Source organism: Petaurus breviceps, unplaced genomic scaffold (genome assembly GCF_028583685.1).
Source record: "Petaurus breviceps papuanus isolate PSGF00001 unplaced genomic scaffold, PetGlider_PUasm1.0 226, whole genome shotgun sequence".
Lineage (NCBI taxonomy): Eukaryota > Metazoa > Chordata > Mammalia > Diprotodontia > Petauridae > Petaurus > Petaurus breviceps.
Window position 1 is genome coordinate 9,323,696 of NW_027185890.1, and position 19,155 is coordinate 9,342,850.

A 19,155-nucleotide genomic window follows, 5' to 3' on the forward strand; every position below is an offset into this window, starting at 1 on the left:
TTAGCTGTTTGTGTGATACTGACCTATTCCAACTGTATGTAAAGAGGCTGACTAGCAAGTCAAGCTCGAAGTTGTGATCAAGGCCGTTTTCGCTTCAGGTGAGAATCCTTGCTGCTGGTAAGGCGGTGCTCTAAATCTCGAATGGTTTCACAAAGAATGGTGATTTCCTTGTTTTTTTCTTCTTGGAAATGCTGGAGTTTCTAAATGAAGCAGCAAGTATTTTGTTAGTCCAGTATAGAAGTGAAAATTTGCATTTGCACTTTCTTCAGTATACACAGCAAGCCTATGAGACAGAAGGGATGTGTCTGGTTTTGGGGACGGGGGAAGCTATGATTTCATTGCTGTAGGGAACTTGTTCTATGGCGAAACTCCTTGTACTAATGCAGAATGGTAACTGCTTTGTAACTTAGGGCCTTATAGAGCTGTGTGGGACACTAAGAGCTTTAGTGACTTGACTAGGGTCACAAAGCTAGTCAGGGTAAGTGGTGGAATCTGGACTCGGGTCTTCCAAACTCAGAGGCTGGCTCTACTCTGTCATGAGGTTGAGATTTTAAAGTACAATTTTCTTCTTCACTTAGAACTTTTTCAAGGCAATCATATAGGTCTTGTGATACCACACAGCACAATGTGGTAACAGTGTATATGGTCTGTGAATGGTGTGGTCTCAGGATGAATATATTCACATTTTAGTAATGTCACCTTAAATTCTCATGTGCAACGTTTTCTAATGTCCAACTTAATAAGGTCTTACAAATGGCACCCTTCATAATAAAATAACCTTAGAGATTGAAGACACAAATACTAACATATTTGACCATTACTTTTCCCCTAGGAGTTCTAAGTTGTTATGAATATTATGTTATAAACAATTATAAACATTATGTTTTCAAGCTGGCATGAATTTATCTTTCTAGTGTTTTTTGGGAGCAGCTTTTACATCTTCACAATATCCCTATGAATTATCATAAGTAAGGAATAGTTGAAGTTTTTTCATTTTGGTGACATTTAATATCCTGGATATTCCTCATATTCTTGAATACTACATTTTAATACCCCAAGGAAGATAAGATGGTTAAGTATTGTAAGGAAGGGGTTTTGTGGAGGAAGGGTAATAACTGCCCTGATCAGCCCCCCCCTTTTTTTTCAGAACCGAAGCATTTATTTGGACACCAGAAATCTGAATCCCAAAACTAGTAAGCTGATTCCATCATAGTACCAATGATATTCAGAAGCCATAACAATGCAGAGAGCCACAGCAGCCTTCAGCCTTCCCACAAACCAGTACAAGATCACTATCTACTCAGGAGCTTATCTGACTTATTGCCTGAGTGTTCTCTCCCCCCCACCCATCTGGCTCTGCTCTCACCAGCTTCCTGTGGGCTCAGATTCCCTTCAGCAAAACTCCCACCACAGGCTCCATGTGACTATATTTAGCCTATCGGGGTCAGGCCCCTTTTCAAAAGCAATCCTGCCACCTGAGGGATCATTGGTTTGAGAAACCTAATGATCGATGAGCACAGAATTATGACTGAGAACAGAATGGGGCAAATAGGAGGGATATGTAAAGCTTCTGGAGGTTCTTTACCTGCTTTAAACCCAAACTCCTGCCTAGCAATTCCAGTGTATGTCCCAGTAGTGTTTCTATTTCACCTCTTCCCCAAGAACTCAAATAGGGGAATATGGGTTGGGGTTTGGTGATTGCTTCTTGCACTGGATGTGGGATGTATTTGAGTTTGCCTCCTGACACTGACATTAACCTGACCCCCTTGTTCTTTCTCAGGTGAGACCAGCCTCTATATGTGTCTATATCAAGTTATACAAGTTCTTCTACCCTTGAGATGATTTTGGGGAGTCCTGGGAGTAGAGAAAGAAATGGAAATGATTTGCAAATAGTTATAGTATAGCATGGAATTGAGTTGAGAAATGCATTTTGGCATATATACAATGATTCATTTCATCTTTTTATATATATTTTAGTTTCTAATGTGGATTAGTTACAAAGTGACTTTTAGGGGTTTGTGGGGAAGTCTCAGTATTGAGTGGAAGATCTGTAACTCTGTGTTTTGGGAAATATTTGGGCCTATGTGGGTGCTGTGAAGCCCAGTCATAGCTCAACACCATTCATATCTACCTAGCATGGTTCTGGCTAGGTCTATAAAAGGGACCAGATTTACCACTTATTACTTAATCATTGTTTAGCCACTAACCTCCAATAAGGGAGTCATAATGAAAGAAAAAACAGTATCACATACCCTTCTGTAGATATTCTGAGGCAAAACAGTGGAATCAAGATATGGTTTTGCTGATTTCATCTGAGTTCTTGCCAGCTGCGCATTAAGCTGAATCAAATACAAAAAAAATTGAGAATTTTAAAATTATATGGTTCATTACAGTCTTTTAATATCTATGCCACAGTTATAGTCCCTTCCCTGCTTTTTGTGTATAATATTAAATTACTTGGTATATTAAACTATTGTCTAATTTGTAATGGAAGTTCATCTTTTTTTTTTTTTAAAGCAATCGGGGTTAAGTAACTTGCTCAAGGTTACACGGCCAGTTATTATTTCTGGGCGTGGTGCTAAGTATCTGAGCCTGGATTCGATCCCCAGGTCATCCCGACACTGGAGCTGGTGCTTTTACTCGCTGTGCTACCTGGCTGCCCCATAAGCTCTTCTTTTTAAGGAACAGTTCCTTTAGACATTTTTTATAAGTTTTATTAATGCCTTTTGTTTTTATATCACATTCATTTCCAGATACACACATCTCCACCATTAAACTTTTCCTTGTAACAAAGCAGAACAGTTAAATTCTAACCATTGTCATAGTTAATGGACCTGACAGTATGAGCCTAACATTCTCCTGTACTGGCTCTCTAGCATTCAGCAGAGAGGAGAAAGCTGTGTCCCAGGACCAAGAGTGATCATGATAATTACTGAGTTTGGTTTTCTTTAGGAATGATTCTTAATCTTAAAACAGGAAGATTTCCCAAACAAGACCAAAGACCATTTATTGCTTGTAAAAGGAATGTTATAAACATTTTCAAATAAGACAAATGTCTTGTGTTTTGACAAGTGTATTACATAAAAAATATTCTTAAGGTTCAAAAACCAAAAATTTAGTGCAAAGCATCCTTCAGTTTAATTCTCTCTTTTGAACTTGAAGGATGCTAGTTTTCCTCTGCTTTCTGCTGTATTCTCCCCTTTATCTAGGTTTACACCAGAAAGCCCGGCCTAGCAGAGGAAGAGATCCAGGACAAATAAAAGTATGGTACAGGCTCCAGGGCATGTTGGTGCTAGGAACATGGCCAATGCAGACAAAGTTAACTTTTACAAAGAGCCCACCTCCAGATCACAAGGATTTAGATGGTAGATTTCTTAGTTATTTCTTCCGTTCTTGCTTCCCATTTTGTTAGGATTCTCAGCCGTAAGGAGAGCAGTGGTGCCATTGCTCCTGCTGCCCTGGATGTGGTCACTTTGAGTAGTAGTACCTTCCTTCCCACCCTATCTCTCTATGATGTGAAAACTGGGGAGGGGATGGAAAGGGTAGAGGGAAAAATAATTGCTCACAAAAGGTGGGAGATTCCTGGATTAAAGGGTCAAGCTCAGAAAAATAAGTGTAGAGATTATTGTTTAACAGGCAGTGTAGTGTAACTAGAAAAAGCAGGGGATTTGAAATAAAAGGGTCTTTGTTATGTGCTTGTTCCCTTACGTTTGTACTAATTGTTGTTCTGTCTGTATATCATGTGATCAACTTTCTCGCTGGCCTGACCTGGTCACCACATCACTGGCTCCTGCCCATTTGGGATCCCAGCTGCACCCACCTCGGGGCCAACACACCACAGGTTAACACATCTGCCATTCCCAGTGGTGTTTCACTGTAGGACGATTCAGAGACATGACCAAGAGACTGTGCTATAGTGGATAAAACCCTGACCCTGGAAGAAGTCAAATGCCACCTCGGATATTGATGAACTAGGTGTTTAATGTCTCTGCACCTCAGTTTCCTCATCTATAAAGGAGGTTGTATGTGGTGAGCTCTCGGGTTGTTTCTAGCTTTAGAGAGTTATGGAACGTTACAAAACAAGGTCTGGATGAACTTGTCCTGTTGTTTCACAAGCCCTTTTTCAGTCAACATTTTTGTTAATCCCTTTCACAATTTTTAGGTCAAAGGGGTAACTGTAACTGTTGACAGGGAGTGTCTGATACCTGAAACACAGTGTTCTGGGTAATGTTTTCAATCTTATTTACAATGGTTAAATTCCTTTTAGGCTCTGGACTTGTTTACTTCCAGTGATCTGCAAGGCTGGTATACACAATATTGAAGCTTTTAACTCAATCAGACTTCCTGAGAACTACCTCTATCTGTAGTTTGATTATTTCATTCTGCTTTTCCATATCTTGAGTTCTTAACTTTGTGGTCAACTCTGAAATCTCCATTTCCCTTTTCTCCATCAGTTCTTTGTGCTTTTCTTCATTTAGTTCAACTAATAAAAACACAAATATCAAACGATATTTTAATAATACAGTTTAAAAATACTAGAACCTATAGCCTAGGAAACACGACAAAACACGATTCAAAGAAAATCTATTTCCAAAAAAACCCCAAGGATTCTCAAGCAATTTTCTTATTCTTGCTCTAAAATGTCAGTGGTTAAGAACAATATCTATAATTTATATGGTTTGCAAAACTCTTCATAAACGTTAACTTAATTTATTCTCACAACTCCTTAGCTTTAAACTGTAAAATACAAATTATTAACTCATTTGATCCTCACAACAACTCTGCAAGAAAGGTGCTACTATTACTCCCAGATAAAGAAACTGCTGCAGGCGGCAGCGCAGTGATTTGCTTGGGGTCCCACGGCTAGGAAGCGTGTGAGGTTGGCTCCGGGTCTAGCACACCTGGCTAGCAGGTGTGGAGAGACTGCAAAGACCCCAAGGCTCGGTTGGCCCGGACCCCGCCAGTGCCTCAGTGTCCCTGCTGGGCAGGGTGGTCGCGTGGCTGCAGGAGCTGCGGGGGCAGCGACGCGATCACCCTGCAGTGCTGAGAGATTTAAACACGAGGAACCCTCTCCCGACACAAGACCCACGACTGCGATTGTGCAGAAGAGTCGCGACCGAATACAAAGGAAGCCCTGCTTTAAAGGGGGTACAGAGGGTTTCTCGGGATTAGTCCCGCTTGGTTCCCCTGCTTTTAAAGCCCCCCCCCCCCCATAGAAGGCAATGGGGCGGGGAGAGGCTCCTCCCGAAGCTGGGGACCGGACGGGTGGGTGATACGAGGGAGCAGCAGAGCCCGTGGGGAGCCCGGGGTGCCTCCCGACCAGGACCGTTGGAGCCGAGAGCCCCCTGCCGGCTAGTGCCTTTCTCTCTTTCGGTCCGCAGGGGCCATCATATAAAACTTAAGGAACATTAGTTACAAATTCTTGAAATTTGATTCCCAAAGACCCAAAACATATTTTCGCCTGATGAAGGAGATGAAAACAACGGATAATACAAATATTTTTGTTCTTCACTTTTCATTCTCTTAGGCAGCTGATTCTGTTATGTAGTATTTCATAAAATGAGCTGCAAATATCTATTTGGGTCCATTCATTTTAAGAAAATCGTTGAGAGACTTTATCTTTTCTGGATGTTAAAGCTCATCACATTTAGTAAAATGCCTCGAAGTTCACTGAAAATATTGCTGATCCTCAAGGTGTAACCACTGCAACCTTATGCTAATTTAATTTTAAACATTTTACACTTATGGCCAGTCTTGTTGTGGAACTGTGGTGTAGCATAAAGTGACCGAAATTTGGAATCAGAAAATCCAGGCTGAAGTCCCAGGCCTGTGGCTTATTATGGGCCATGCCTTGTTTCCCTTATTAGAATGTGAGCCACTTGGGAGCAGCATTTATCATCTTGTTTTACTCTTTGCTGATAACAGCACTTAGCACAGAGTTTTGTGCAGAGTTCACACTTAATGAATATCTATGTGATCTTGGGCAAATAAACTCCTTGGATTTTAATAATAGGTAATTGTTTAATAACATATTTCTCTTATGGAGTTGTGAAGATAAGATAATGCATATAAATCCTTTGTAATGATAAAGCACTATAAAAATGTAAGCTATTATTTCCAGTTGGCATATAAGCAACCATAAACTTCTTAAAGATTATCTAGAAAGAATTTTCTTTAAATTGGATATAAATTACAACTAAAGTATGTATACATACATATGTATATATACATACGTATAGGAATATCTTGACCCTTATAGTTTAAGGTCTCATGGTGCATGTACTACATCTCTTATTTCCTTTGATACACTAATATGACATTCTGCTTACATTCAGTAAATATTTTATATGAACCTAGAGGTGGACCTTGGGCTTGGAGTCAGGAAGACCTGAGCTCAAATCCAGCCTCAGAAACATCCTTGCTGTGTGACTATGGGAAAGTCACTTAACCTCTGTTTGCCACTGGCAAACCACTCCAGTATCTCTGCCAAGAAAACCCTATGGAAAGAGGTCCACAGGTTCATGAAGAGTTGCACATGACTGAAACCACTGAATAACAACATCATCAGTCTTCAAATTGGATGGAACATGACTCAAAAAGGATTCTATAGTGGAAAGAGAATACAATTTATTAAATCATAAATGGTAGGCATGTAAAAATATCCAGATGTTATTTCTATTTTAATTCGAAGTACAAACTTTTAAAAGATATATTGTTTCATAATACAAATTAATTGGTTTGGGTGTAAAATGCCAAACACAAATTTCTTAGATTGGTTTTTTAAAAAATTGAAACATATAATAACATTTTAAAATGTGGCATTATTTCATAATACAAGTCAGTAATGTTACAGAAATTAAATACTGGGGAGTGGGGAACCTATTTAATGTGATATAATGAATATTTTAAAATAATATAAACAGAAAATGTTAAGGCACCTACGTTTTTTTTGCATATCCAAATTAACTTTCTTTATTTCCATCTTGTGTTCTTCCTCTTTAGTTTTAATTTCCTCCACAAGTTTGTCAATCTGACGCTTATATTCCTGTAAAAGAAAACTTAGTTTTATATACATATACTAAAAGTGCCTCATAAGTGTTAAGTAACATTCCCCTTGGAATAATATTCCTCTTTCCAACCTGTACTAACACTTGTTGGCACCCAGTGGGTGGCTAATCCTAAAGATATTATTTATGAGCTCCCATCAATGTGCTTCCTATTAACAATCAGCCAGTAGATACAATTAGCTCAAAGCAACTGATTACTGAGATGGCAGAGTAAGAAAAGTAGTTACAAAACATTCCTCCCCCAAACCTTGGGAACACTTTTCCCCAAATACACATAGCACTCATGTGAAGAGTGAGCTCAAATTTAGAGTTAAAATGGTTATGGGGAACATGTGTAGGATATAGTGAAGGCAACTCATAACTCTTAATACTTCATGGCCTGGAAGTTTTTTCTCTTCCCAGACTCTTCATGCATTTTTTCTTGGTAGTTGCAACTCAGTAAATTACTCAGGTGGGTTTCCAAAGTTTGCTGGATTATATTTCTATTCCAACGAACAAACTCTTGAACTGCTAGATGGAGTGTTTTTCTCAGGGCAAGTCACTGCTAGATGCATGATGACCCCCTGCTGTGGTCTCTTCCACAAATTGCTCCCTTGAACTGCCCAAACTTGTCCAGCGTTTAGTTATTTAAAGCTCTGAAAAGGCTTTCCATCATTTGCATAAAAAGTATTAGTACTTTATTAACATATTAACATTTCTTATCTCTGTTATCTACTCTTTGATTATATCAATTCTGTTGACTTATCACCAAAGTAATAGAACGCAATTCCTCCTTCCTTACACTAAAAATATAAAGATTCAAAACTTGGAATTGTTTTTCTAGGAAGAGCTAATTATCACATATTAATTGTTATGATGTAAATATTGTTTGATTAATCGGATTTGACAACAGCTCTTGTAATGCAAAAATTCAAATTTAAACGTTAAAAGTTGTAGTCATATCTTTTGGCCACCAGAGAGCACCGACACATAGCATCAGGCTCCTCCTAGTGTTAGCAAGAGCTCAACCTTCAAATCTGGCTACGAGCAGAGCTTATTCAGAACCACAGAAACTTGAGTAACATGGTACTTAAAAGTAACCTCTTACCAAACTCAGAATTCCAACCACAACATTGCTTATTGATGGTTAATCAGCCTCTATGTGCATACTTTCAGTAACAGGGAACTCGTTACTCAATAATGGTCAGCTTTAATTATTAGAAAGGTCTTCTTTATATTGTGCTAAAAATGTGCCTCCCTGCAACTTCTCTTTATCAATCCTAGCTGTACTCTCTGTGGTGACTCAAAATAAGACTAATTCTCCTTTCCCGGGGCCCTCTTTGAAGACAACACTACTTACCACTTGTTCCTTCAAGTTTCTTCTTCAGGGTAATAGTCCAAGTTTGTCTAATCTTCATCATATGGAATGTTTTCCATGCTGACCTTTGTACCATCCTAGTTATCTTCCTTTAGACTCATTTCATACTTTTAATGTGTCCTTTAAATTGCAGCCTCTGACACTGAAACCATATTTTAGTTGCAGTTTGACCAGAGCAGAGTATGATGGTAACTATCATATTCCTAATTCTAGGCATTATACTTTCATTGATAATGGAGCTTAGCTTGTGTGATAGTAATGGCAATTAAAGATTCCCCTGTATTGGCTTGGTTTTCAAATTGATTGTGTTAAAACCCAGAGCTTGTTAATCCCACCTGTGGGATGGACTTGTTGATGTGAAAAGAGAGTCCTGAACTGGGAGGAGCTGGTGATGTAGATTTGGAGAGACAAGAGAGAGGAAGAAGAACTTTTTGGAAGCAGCACCCTCGTGGAGGCAGAGAGAGAGACTGAGAGGATTGCGGAGGGCCACTTTGAATTGCCTTGGACTTTTGAGACCTGCCCCCGGAGCTGCCAAGGACTGAGGAGACATGGCTGTTTTGCTGGTACTTTGTCTGTCTGTTTTGATGTTGTTTTGCCAGATTTGTCCACTGGTGAAAGACAGTCCTTTTGTTGAAGAAGTCCTGGAACCTGGCTGTTGGCTAAGAGCTCCTGAGACTGTCCTGCAGACAGAGAGTGAATACTGTCCACTGGTGAAGGACAGTGTTGTTGTTGCAGGGGTCTGGAGACTGTCCTGCAGACAGAGTGAATACTGTCCACTGGTGAAGGACAGTGCTGTTGTTGCAGGGGTCTGGGAACCTTTCTGTTGGTTCAGAAGCCCTGAAAAAGGATTTTCTTGTTGTATGTTTACAGAAATCCTGGGAGAGGGTTTTGCTAATGTTTTCAGGGGTCCTAGGACTGTTCTGCAGACAGAGGATGAATTAATGAAGGGACTGGCAATGTATCTTGTGGCCTTGCTAAGCCTTGTCTCCCCAGGAACTAAGATTGCTGAGAACTTGCCTCCTGTCAAGATGAAGAAAAGACCTCCATTTGGGTATTAAGTGCTGTGCTTAAACTTGATGTAACTCTGGGGTAGATTCAGTTGTGATCCAGGGGTGGGGAACTTTTGACCTTTTTGTGTTCTATGGTTGAACAAATGAATGTACTTTACTTATGTTTGGAAACTAATCTCCATTTGAGAAGAGGGGCTTTGTCATGCACTAAATGAAGGTACAGCCTAGGGGTGGAGTAGTATTTAGACCAGGGACTTTGTAATTGATTAAATGAGTGGAAGGCCCGGGGGTGGGGTAGTACTTGGAGATTATTTAATCACACTTAGTAAATGCTGTATTTTGAATGATGTCATATTTTGATCTTCTCTGTTCTTGATTTGTCACTGAATAAAATGGAGAGCACCTATGCTGGTATTCTGAACCTTGGGAAGTTGCCTTTCCTTGGCATTGCATTACATTACAGCTTGTTAGGTGGCCATGCCACACAACTGGCTCTTACAAAGTTTATTGTCCACTAAAATTCTTTTTTTTTTAAAGCAATTGGGGTTAAGTAACTTGCCCAAGGTTACATGGCCAGTATCTTTTGTGTGGGTGTTAAGTATCTGAGGCCGGAAGCAATCCTGGATCCTCCTGACTCCAGGGCCAGCGCTTTACTCACTGCACCACCTAAATTCTTCACTAAAATTCTGACTGTGAAAAGTACCTGATAGATTCTCTTCCAATTTTTCTTGTGGTATAAGCTTTAAGATCCTGTATCTGTGTTGTGATTATTGTGTTATGTGGTTTAATTTAACCTAATTTCTACCAAACCTCTTTCTGGCTTTCTTAGCAATTCTTGTCAAACAGGGAGTTTTTTCCCAGGTAATTCATGTTCTCAGGTTTATTAAACACTGAATTGAGTTCAGTTGCTCCTAATTCTTCATTATTTAGTCTGTTCCAATGGGTTACTTTTCTATTTTTAACAAAACATGACATTTAATATCTAAGTCATGTATCAATTTGAAGCTTATTTTTAGGTATATGGTGTGAATGTTGGGCTATACCTAACCTTTTCCAGACTGCTTGCTGGTTTCCTTAGCAGTTTTTGTCAAACAGTGAGTTTTGGGAATTGGGGTCTTTGGATTCATGAAACATTAGCCTCTGTGCTTATTTGCTCCTTTATGCTGAGTACCTAATCTGTTTCACTGATCAACCTATTCTCTTTTTGGGATCTTTTTTTTTAATTAATTTTTTTTAAAGCAATCAGGGTTAAGTAACTTGCTCAAGGTTACACGGCCAGTTATTTCTGGGTGTGGTGTTAAGTATCTGAGCCCAGATTTGATCCCCAGGTCATCCCGACACTGGAGCTGGTGCTCTTACTCGCTGAGCCACCTGGCCACACTGGGATCTTTTTAAAGAGGCAATCAGTGAATTCTTTGAATTTCTATTTTGCCCTCTGGTTCTAGAATATCAGGGCAATTTTGCTTGATAATTTCTTGCAAGATGGTGTCTAGGCTCTTTTTTTTTTTTTAAGCAATCGGGGTTAAGTAACTTGCTCAAGGTTACACAGCCAGTTATTTCTGAGTGTGGTGCTGAGTATCTGAGCCCAGATTTGATCCCCAGGTCATCCTGACACTGGAGCTGGTGCTCTTACTCACTGAGCCACCTGGCCACCTCTAAGCAACTGGGGTTAAGTAACTTGCTCAAGGTTACACGGCCAGGTGTTTCTGGGTGGGTGCTAAGTGTTTGAGCCCAGGATTCGATCCCCAGGTCATCCCGACACTGGAGCCAGTGCTCCTACTCGCTGTGCTACCTGGCCGCCCCTAGGCTCTTTTTTTGATCATGGCTTTCAGGTAGTCCAATAATTTTTAAATTATCTCTCCTGGATCTATTTTCCAGGTCAGTGGTTTTCCCAGTGAGATATTTCACATTGCCTTCTATTTGTTCATTTGTTTGGATCTGTTTTATAGTATCTTGATTTCTCATAAAGTCATTAGCTTCTAATTGCTCTAATCTTATTTTGTTTTGGAGGGGGGAAGGTAGGGCATTTGGGGTTAAGTGACTTGCCCACGGTCACACAGCTAGTTTTGTGTTAAGTATCTGAGGCCAGATTTGAATTCAGGTCCTCCTGACTCCAGGGCTGGTGCTCTTTTCACTATGCCACCTAGCCACTCTTGCTCTAATCTTATTTTGAAGGAGTTATTCTCTTCAGTGAGTTTTTGAAATTCCTTTTCCATCTGGCAAATTAGGCTTTTTAAGGCATTCTCCTCACTGGCTTTTTGAGCCTCTTTTGCCATTTGAGTTAGTAAATTTTTAAGGTGTTATTTTCTTCAGTGTATTTTTGAGTCTCCTTTAGCAGGCTGTTGACTCTCTTTTCATGATTTTCTTGCACCATTCTCATTTCTCTTCCCAATTTTTCCTCCACTTTTCTTACTTGGTTTTCAAAATCCTTCTTGAGCTCCTCATGGCCTGTAACCAATTCATATTTTTCTTGGAGGCTTTTGATACAGGAGTTCTGCCTTTGATGTCTTCCTTCCACTCCATGCCTTGATCCTTTTTGTTCCCAAAAAAGGAATCTATGGTTTGATTAAATTTCCTGGGCTTGCTCATCTTGCCAGTCAATTTCTTGACTTTTGAGCTCTTTGCCATGGTAGAACTCTGCTTCCAAAATGGAGAGAGCTTTGTCCCAAATAGCTGGGGTTTTGCAGCTGCTGGAGCTATTAGTTGGGTGCCCTCTCTACAGCCCCCACAAGCTCTGGCTCATTGGTCACACATCCCAGGATCACCACCCAAGACTGAGATCCACATCCAAGCAGGTTAAAGCAAGAGCGATTACTATCTGAACAGTCGTTTGGTTCTCTGCAATCTGCAAGCTCCTGAGACAGCCAGACAATGGTGACTGCACAGCCACTGTGCCTGCTTCACTTCTTGCCCTAGGGGCAGGGCCTGACTGTACTCTTGGTTCCCCTGTTCCCACAAAGTTCCATACTGACTTTTTACTTTCTTTTTGGCCTTTATGGGTTGATAATTCTGGAAACTGCCACAGCTGCTGGTGATTCTCTCTCCTGAAGTCTGCTCCAGACTCACCATGGTCAGGGGCCACCCTGGGGCTGGGAACCACTTGGCTCACGTGGGGCTGTGCTCAGCTCCCAGTCTGGTATAATAGAGCCTTCCTGTTGGCCTGCCAGGCTTCTTTCAGGGGGAGCTTTGTTTCTCTTTGTCTCTTTGTGGGTTCTGTAGCTCTAAAGTTTGATTAGAATCCTTTTTTTACATGTATTGGAAGTGATTGGAAGGGAGCCTGCACCAAGTTTGTGCTTCTACTCCCTGATCAACCTATCCTCTAACCAGTAGCAAATAGCTTTCATGATTACAGTTTTGTAGAAAACTGGTATGGCTAGGTTTCCTTCATTCCCATCCCTCCCCTCTGCCAAATGATTTCTTCTGAGATTCTTGACCTTTTTTCTTTCCATAGGAATTTCATTATTTTTTCTAGATCTATAAAATAATCCTTTGGGAGACTGATTGGCACGAACCTGAATAAGTAAATTAATTGAGGGTCATTTTTATTACATGCCTACATTCTACCTAAGAAGAAATAATATTTCTAGACTTATTGAGGTCTCTATTTCTGTAAAGAGTGTTTTGTCATTATATTCATATGGTTCCTTTATGTGTTTTTGGAGGCAGATTTACAGTTTTTTTATTCATTCTGTAGTTATATTGAATGGAACTCTCCATCTTGTCCTGCTGTGTTTTACTGGTAATATACATAAATCTAATGATGTATGTGGATTTATTTTACATACCACTTTGCTGAAATAATTATTTTAGGGGTTTTTTGAGTCTTTTGGGTTCTCTGGTGTAATATTATATCTGCAAAAAAATGATAATTTTAATGTGCATTTTTATGATTAGTAGTGGATTTAGAACATTTTTTAATATGGATATTGATAGTTTAGATTTCTTCCTTGTTCAAATGATCTTTTGACAACTGAGGAATGGTTCTTATTCACACAAAATTTGAATCCATTTTTTATATATCTTGGAAATGAAAATCTTATCAGATAAACTTATTGCAAAGATCCCCCCCCCCCTCAGTTATCTGTTTTCCTTCTAATTTTAGCTGCATTGGTTTTACTTGTGCAATTTTAATTTTATGTGTAATCAAAATTGTTCCTTTTATCTTCTGTGTTCTTCTCTATTCCTTGTTTGGTAAGGAACTCTCTCCCCTTTCCATAAATCTGAAAGATAATTTCTTCCTTCCTTCTCTAATTTGTTCATGATGTCACTCCTTATGGTCTAAATCATATGTCCATTTAGAGCTTATTTTATTATACAGTATAAGGTGTTGGTCTGTATCTTTTTTCTGTCAGACTGCTTTACAATTTTTCCATTGATTTTTTTTTTAGTCAAAGAATTAATTCTTATCCTAGAATATGGGGTATGTGAATATATCAAACATAAATTTAATGTGTTCATTTGCTTACATATTTTATATATCTAATTTGTTCCACTGATAAAACTCCATTTCTTAACTAGTATCTAATCATTTTGATGATTACTGCTTGTAGCATAGTTTGAGATCTGGTACTGCTATGTTCTCTTCCTTCCCATTTTCCTCCCACTTCTTTTGGAAGTATTGACCATTTGTTCCTCTAGATTAATTTCACTATTACTATTTTTCCTGTCTCTGTAAAGTAATTATTTGTTAGTTTGGTTGTCATGACATTGAAGATTTTAAAAATAAATAAAAGTTTATTTAGATTAATTTAGATAGTGTTGTAACTTTTATTATATTGCCATAAATAACAAATAATGACCATTTCTCTACTTTTTAGGTCTGTCTTTGTTGGTATAATGAGTGTTTTTTAATATTCATATAGCTCTTGTGTGTATCTTGGTAGGTGGGCTCTGAAATATTTTATATGTTCTGTAGCTCAATCCATTTTCAAAATGAATGGATTTTCCCTTCCTATCTCTTCCTTTTGGGATCTGTTGATAATATACAAAAATGCTGATGATTCATGTAGATTTATATTTTGCAACTTTGGTGAAGTTAATAAATGTTTCAATTATTTGATTGATTCTTTTGAGTTCTCCAGATAGATCACTTTTTTGTTTCTTTTTTTCCTATGCTTAATTCCCTTAATTTCTTTTTGTTGTATCACTAGAGATTAAGTCAAATAAGATAATATATGTAAAATGTTTTGCAAATGTTGAAAGCACTATATAAATGCTAGCTTTTTAATACTAGTACTAGTAGTAGTAGTAGTACTACCACCACCACCACCACAGCTACATTAAATAATATTGATGATAATGGATCTCCTTTCTCCATTACATATAATATTGGCTCTTGGTTTTAGATAGATAGTACTTAGCATATCAAGGAGGGGACCATGTTTCCAGTGTTTTTTTTTTTTTTTAACAGGAACAGGTGATGGATTTTACCAAAAGCTCCAGCATCTATTGAAATAACCAAGTTGGTTATGTTATTTTTGTTACTAATGTGGTCTATCATGTTTACAATTTTCCTTATATAATGAGGAGGGGAAGAGGAATGTCCAATGAAGGCCCTTGTTGGAGCATGTGCTGAAGCTTATTCTTCCTGTAATATTTGTTGAACTGACTCTATATTCCTCATCTACAACCAACCTGATCATAGTATCTAATATTTTTAATATGCTGAAGCTTTTTTTCATTTAAATTGTTTTAAAAATACTTTTTGTATTTACATGATGTTTATTAGGAACATTGGTCTGAAGTTTTTTCTTTGCTTTGTCTCCCTCTGATTTAGGTATGAAGAACATATTTGCATCAGAGTTTGGAAGAATCCTTTATTTTTCTATTTTTTCCAAATGGTTGATATAATACTAGAATTAATTATTCTTTGAAAGTTTGATAGAATTCATTTGTAAATCTATTTGGTTCTCAAGTTTGTTTGGGAGTTCATTAGTAGTCTGTTCAATTAATTTTTTTTTTCTGATATTGAGTTATTTATTCTAATTCTTGTTCTACTCATTCAATATTTTATATTATCAAATATTTTCATGCATCCCAATGATAAGTTTTGTTGGTACATAACTGGGCAAAATAGTTCCATTTATTTCATATTTTATGAATTCTCCTTTTTGATTTTTGATACAAAAATTTAATTTTCTCTCTTTAAAATCAGACTAGATAATTGTTTATCTATTGCATTAGGTTTTTTTTAAAACCTCAGTATTATCTGTCAATTTTCTTTTGCCTTCAATTTTTAAAATTTCTTTTGTTTTCAGACTTTTTATTTTGATGGTTAGTTGGAATTTTTTAATTTGTTGCTTTTCTAACTTTTTCTTTAATTTGCATGGCCAATTTGTTGATTTATGCTTTCTCTCTTTTGCTAATGAATGCATTTAGAGATTGGAATTTCCCCCTATTGACTGCTTTAGCTGCATTACAAAAGTTTTGGTATTTTTGTTACCTTGTTGTCATTTTGTCTGATGAAACTTTCTTATGTTTTTATTATGTGTCTTTTTATTCATCAATTCTTTAGAATTAAATTGCTTAGTCTTAAATTAATTTTTTTATTATTTTTTTCAATTGACAATCTTTCTCTTTTTGGTTAACTAATTGTGATTAGTTATTCAACTAATTGTGATTAGTTATTCAACTAATTTATAATGCTTTCTTCAAAGGCTCATTATTGAATATAAATTTTATTTCATTATGATCAATAAAGTATGATTTTAACATTTCTTCTTTTCCTGAATTGATTTGCAAAGTTTTTATGCCCAAAAACATGGTCAGTTTTTGTAAAGGTCCCATGCTTCAGGGAAATATATAAATTTTTTTCCATTCCTAGTTAGTAATTATCAGAAATCTGTCATATCTAGCTTTATTGTTGTTTTTATTAAATGACAAACCTCTACTGAGGTTCTTAACTTCTGTATTGTTTATCTTTTTGTCAGATTTTTCTAGATTTGAAAAGTGTATACTGAGGTTCCCTATTACTTTGGTTTTACTGCCTATTTCTTCCTACTATTCAAAGAACTTTTTAATAGTGTTCAGATGCTATGCCATTACTGCATATATATTAATTATTGATACTGGCTAATTAGAGATGGTGTTTTAAATCATAATTTAGTTTCCATGGTTATCTTTTTTATTACATCTATTTTTATTGTCATATTTTCTTGAAATCATGACTGCTCCCTTGAGTTCACCTGAATCACAATAGATTTGCTCCAAACCTTCATTTTAACTCTATATGAATGTGTTTTGAGTGTTTCTTATAAATAATATACTGTTAGATTCTGCTTTTAAATTTTTTGCTACCTGTTTCTATTCTTTTGGAGAATTTCTTCCATTCACATTCATAGTTATGATTGTTTGTGTATCTCCCTCCTTTCTCTCTGCTTGTACTTTTTCTTCTCTTTGTCCTTGTCTCCTTATTTACAGAAAGGGAAGTGATGAAAGAGGAGTTTGTTTACCTCTAATGATCTATAATTGAAGTAACTTGTTTTTGCTTAATTGTTCCATCTTCTCTTCTTTTTTTCCAGTCCCTAAGTTTTCACTCTTTCACCTCCCTCTTCATATTCCACTCTCTGATTGGAGTTTGTTTTATTTCTCATTGCTCCTTAACCTATCCTGCCCTCTGCCCTCTCTTAAATCTTCCTCTCTATTTTCTCTGTCCCCTCCTGTTTCCCTGTTGAGTTTAATGTATCTCTCCACAAAACTGTGTGTGCTCAACTTTCTTTTGCCTAGTTCAGGTGAAATTGAGGCTCAGGAGATACCCATTTCCTCAACTTTGTCCTCCATGTTTGTTCACTCTTCATCTCTTATATCCCTATTATTTGTTAGTAAGTTCCCTTCCCTTTCTCCTCCTCCACGTCCCAAATATTCCCTTTCCCCTCCCATTTCCTCTTCCAAAAAACCATTAAAACAGAACAAAACTATGTTCTGGTTCTCTACCTGTCTTATTTAACTTTCTGTATGGCTCTTGAAGATATTAAGGTTCTCAGAAGAAACTTCTTTTTCTTCACTTACTGAAGATAAAACAACAAAATCATTACTGAATAGTTTAATTTTGGGGTAAAGCTTATTATCTTCTTTTTTTTTATTAAACAATCGGGGTTAAGTAACTTGCTCAAGGTTACACGGCCAGCTATTTCTGGGTGTGGTGCTAAATATCTGAGCCTGGATTTGATCCCCAGGTCATCCTGACACTGGAGCCGGTGCTCTTACTAGCTGAGCCACCTGGCCACCCCTATTATCTTCTTTTTAAAAGCTATTGATGTTCTTTGCCATTCTTTCCTCACTAAGCCATCATTTCTTTTAACATATTTTGTATTTCTTTTCAAATTTCTTCTAGGTGCTCTGGCAGTCCTTGTTAGTAGGACATTCTCTGAGGTTATTCTTTTATGGATTTACTTGTGGGGTTTCTTTGTGCCCACAATATTTCTTCATGGTGATTGGACTTTTCTTATGTTCACTCATCTCCAGCCTCAGTTTCTGGATTAGGGTTTTGTATTTGAGTCAGACTTTGGTCTTTCTCTTACTCTCTGATGATGTGGGCAAACTGTGGGGGCTAAGATTAGTCGCTGCTTTTTCCAGGAATTCCAGGGTTTGGGCTTAGTCTCCTGATGATACTTATTTTGATTTTGGTTTGGCTTCTTCTCTGTCTCTTGTTTGTAGAGTCCTGAACCCAGGGTTGTAATCTGTTAGTTGCTGTGAGCCTGATAGGCCTCTGCCAGGTATGGCTAATTGAATTGATAGCACGGCTCCTGCAAAGACCCTAGCCATTTTGCTTCCCAGGGGTTGTGTTGTTCAATTCTTCTGCTGTAGCTCCAGCATCAGCTGCCTGGGTGCTAGTCTAGCATTATTTTTTATTGTTGTTCAGGCATAGGCCCTGCAGGCATGGGTCATGCCTGGATTTGGATCTGAGGCTTAGAGCTTTTAGCAGAAGGAAAAAAAAAATGGCAGAAGACTTAAGGGGCCTTTCTGAAGCAGTTCACTTGTATTCCACTTAAACACCTTCTTCATTTACGTAAATGACATAAACTAAAAGGGTAATGGTTAACTGAAGATGAGGAACAAATTGCCATATATATGCAATAATCACATTTGGAGAGGCAGTATGAGGTAGTTTATAGATAGAAAGCTACCTTCAGTATCAGGAAGACTTGGGTTCAAATCTTACCTATGACAGACACTGGTTATGTGGTCCTGGGCAAGACACTTAATCACTCAGGAGTTTTCTCATTGGAAATTACCTCTACCAATAAAATCACAGATCTGAGAGAGACAGACAGACAGAAAGAGAGACAGAGACACAGAGAGACAGAGTCAGAGACAGAAACAGAGAAAGATAGAGTCACAGAGAGAGAGAGAGAGATCTGTCTACTTTGTGAGTTAAAAACATTAAGATCCATTTAGTAGAGTTGTGGACAACCAAGAATTCCGTTAAAAGAATTAAAGAACAAGGTATTACAGAAAATAGAACCTTTGCCTATAATGCTTAATAACAGAGTAAAAGAAATTCACTGGCATAATACTGATGGGTATTCTCTGTATTCTGTTTGGGCTCCACGCTGATTATTTTTCTTCCTTATTAGTTAAATTCTAATTTAGAAAAAAGGGTTTCAATAACTTCTTTTCATTGTATTTTGCAAATAGAGCCTTCATTAAAGTTGATTCAATTAATCAACATACCATAATGGGTTTTTAAAGGCGATGTCTAGTAAAATACAAATTGGGAAAG

The 19,155-nt window shown here is 37.6% G+C and overlaps 1 protein-coding gene across 1 annotated transcript in view; it reads right to left on the minus strand.

The window, feature by feature from the left end:
* Window positions 1-77: 77 nt before the first annotated feature.
* The window catches only part of CCDC152 (coiled-coil domain containing 152), a 47,520-nt gene continuing 28,442 nt past the window's right edge, over window positions 78-19,155 (minus strand). Inside the window, exons 6-9 of the mRNA XM_069095345.1 lie at window positions 6,943-7,045; window positions 4,356-4,483; window positions 2,253-2,339; window positions 78-200 (exon numbers count right to left, since the gene is read on the minus strand). Coding sequence (XP_068951446.1) covers window positions 78-200; window positions 2,253-2,339; window positions 4,356-4,483; window positions 6,943-7,045 — 441 coding nt within the window. The remainder of the gene's footprint in view (window positions 201-2,252; window positions 2,340-4,355; window positions 4,484-6,942; window positions 7,046-19,155) is intronic.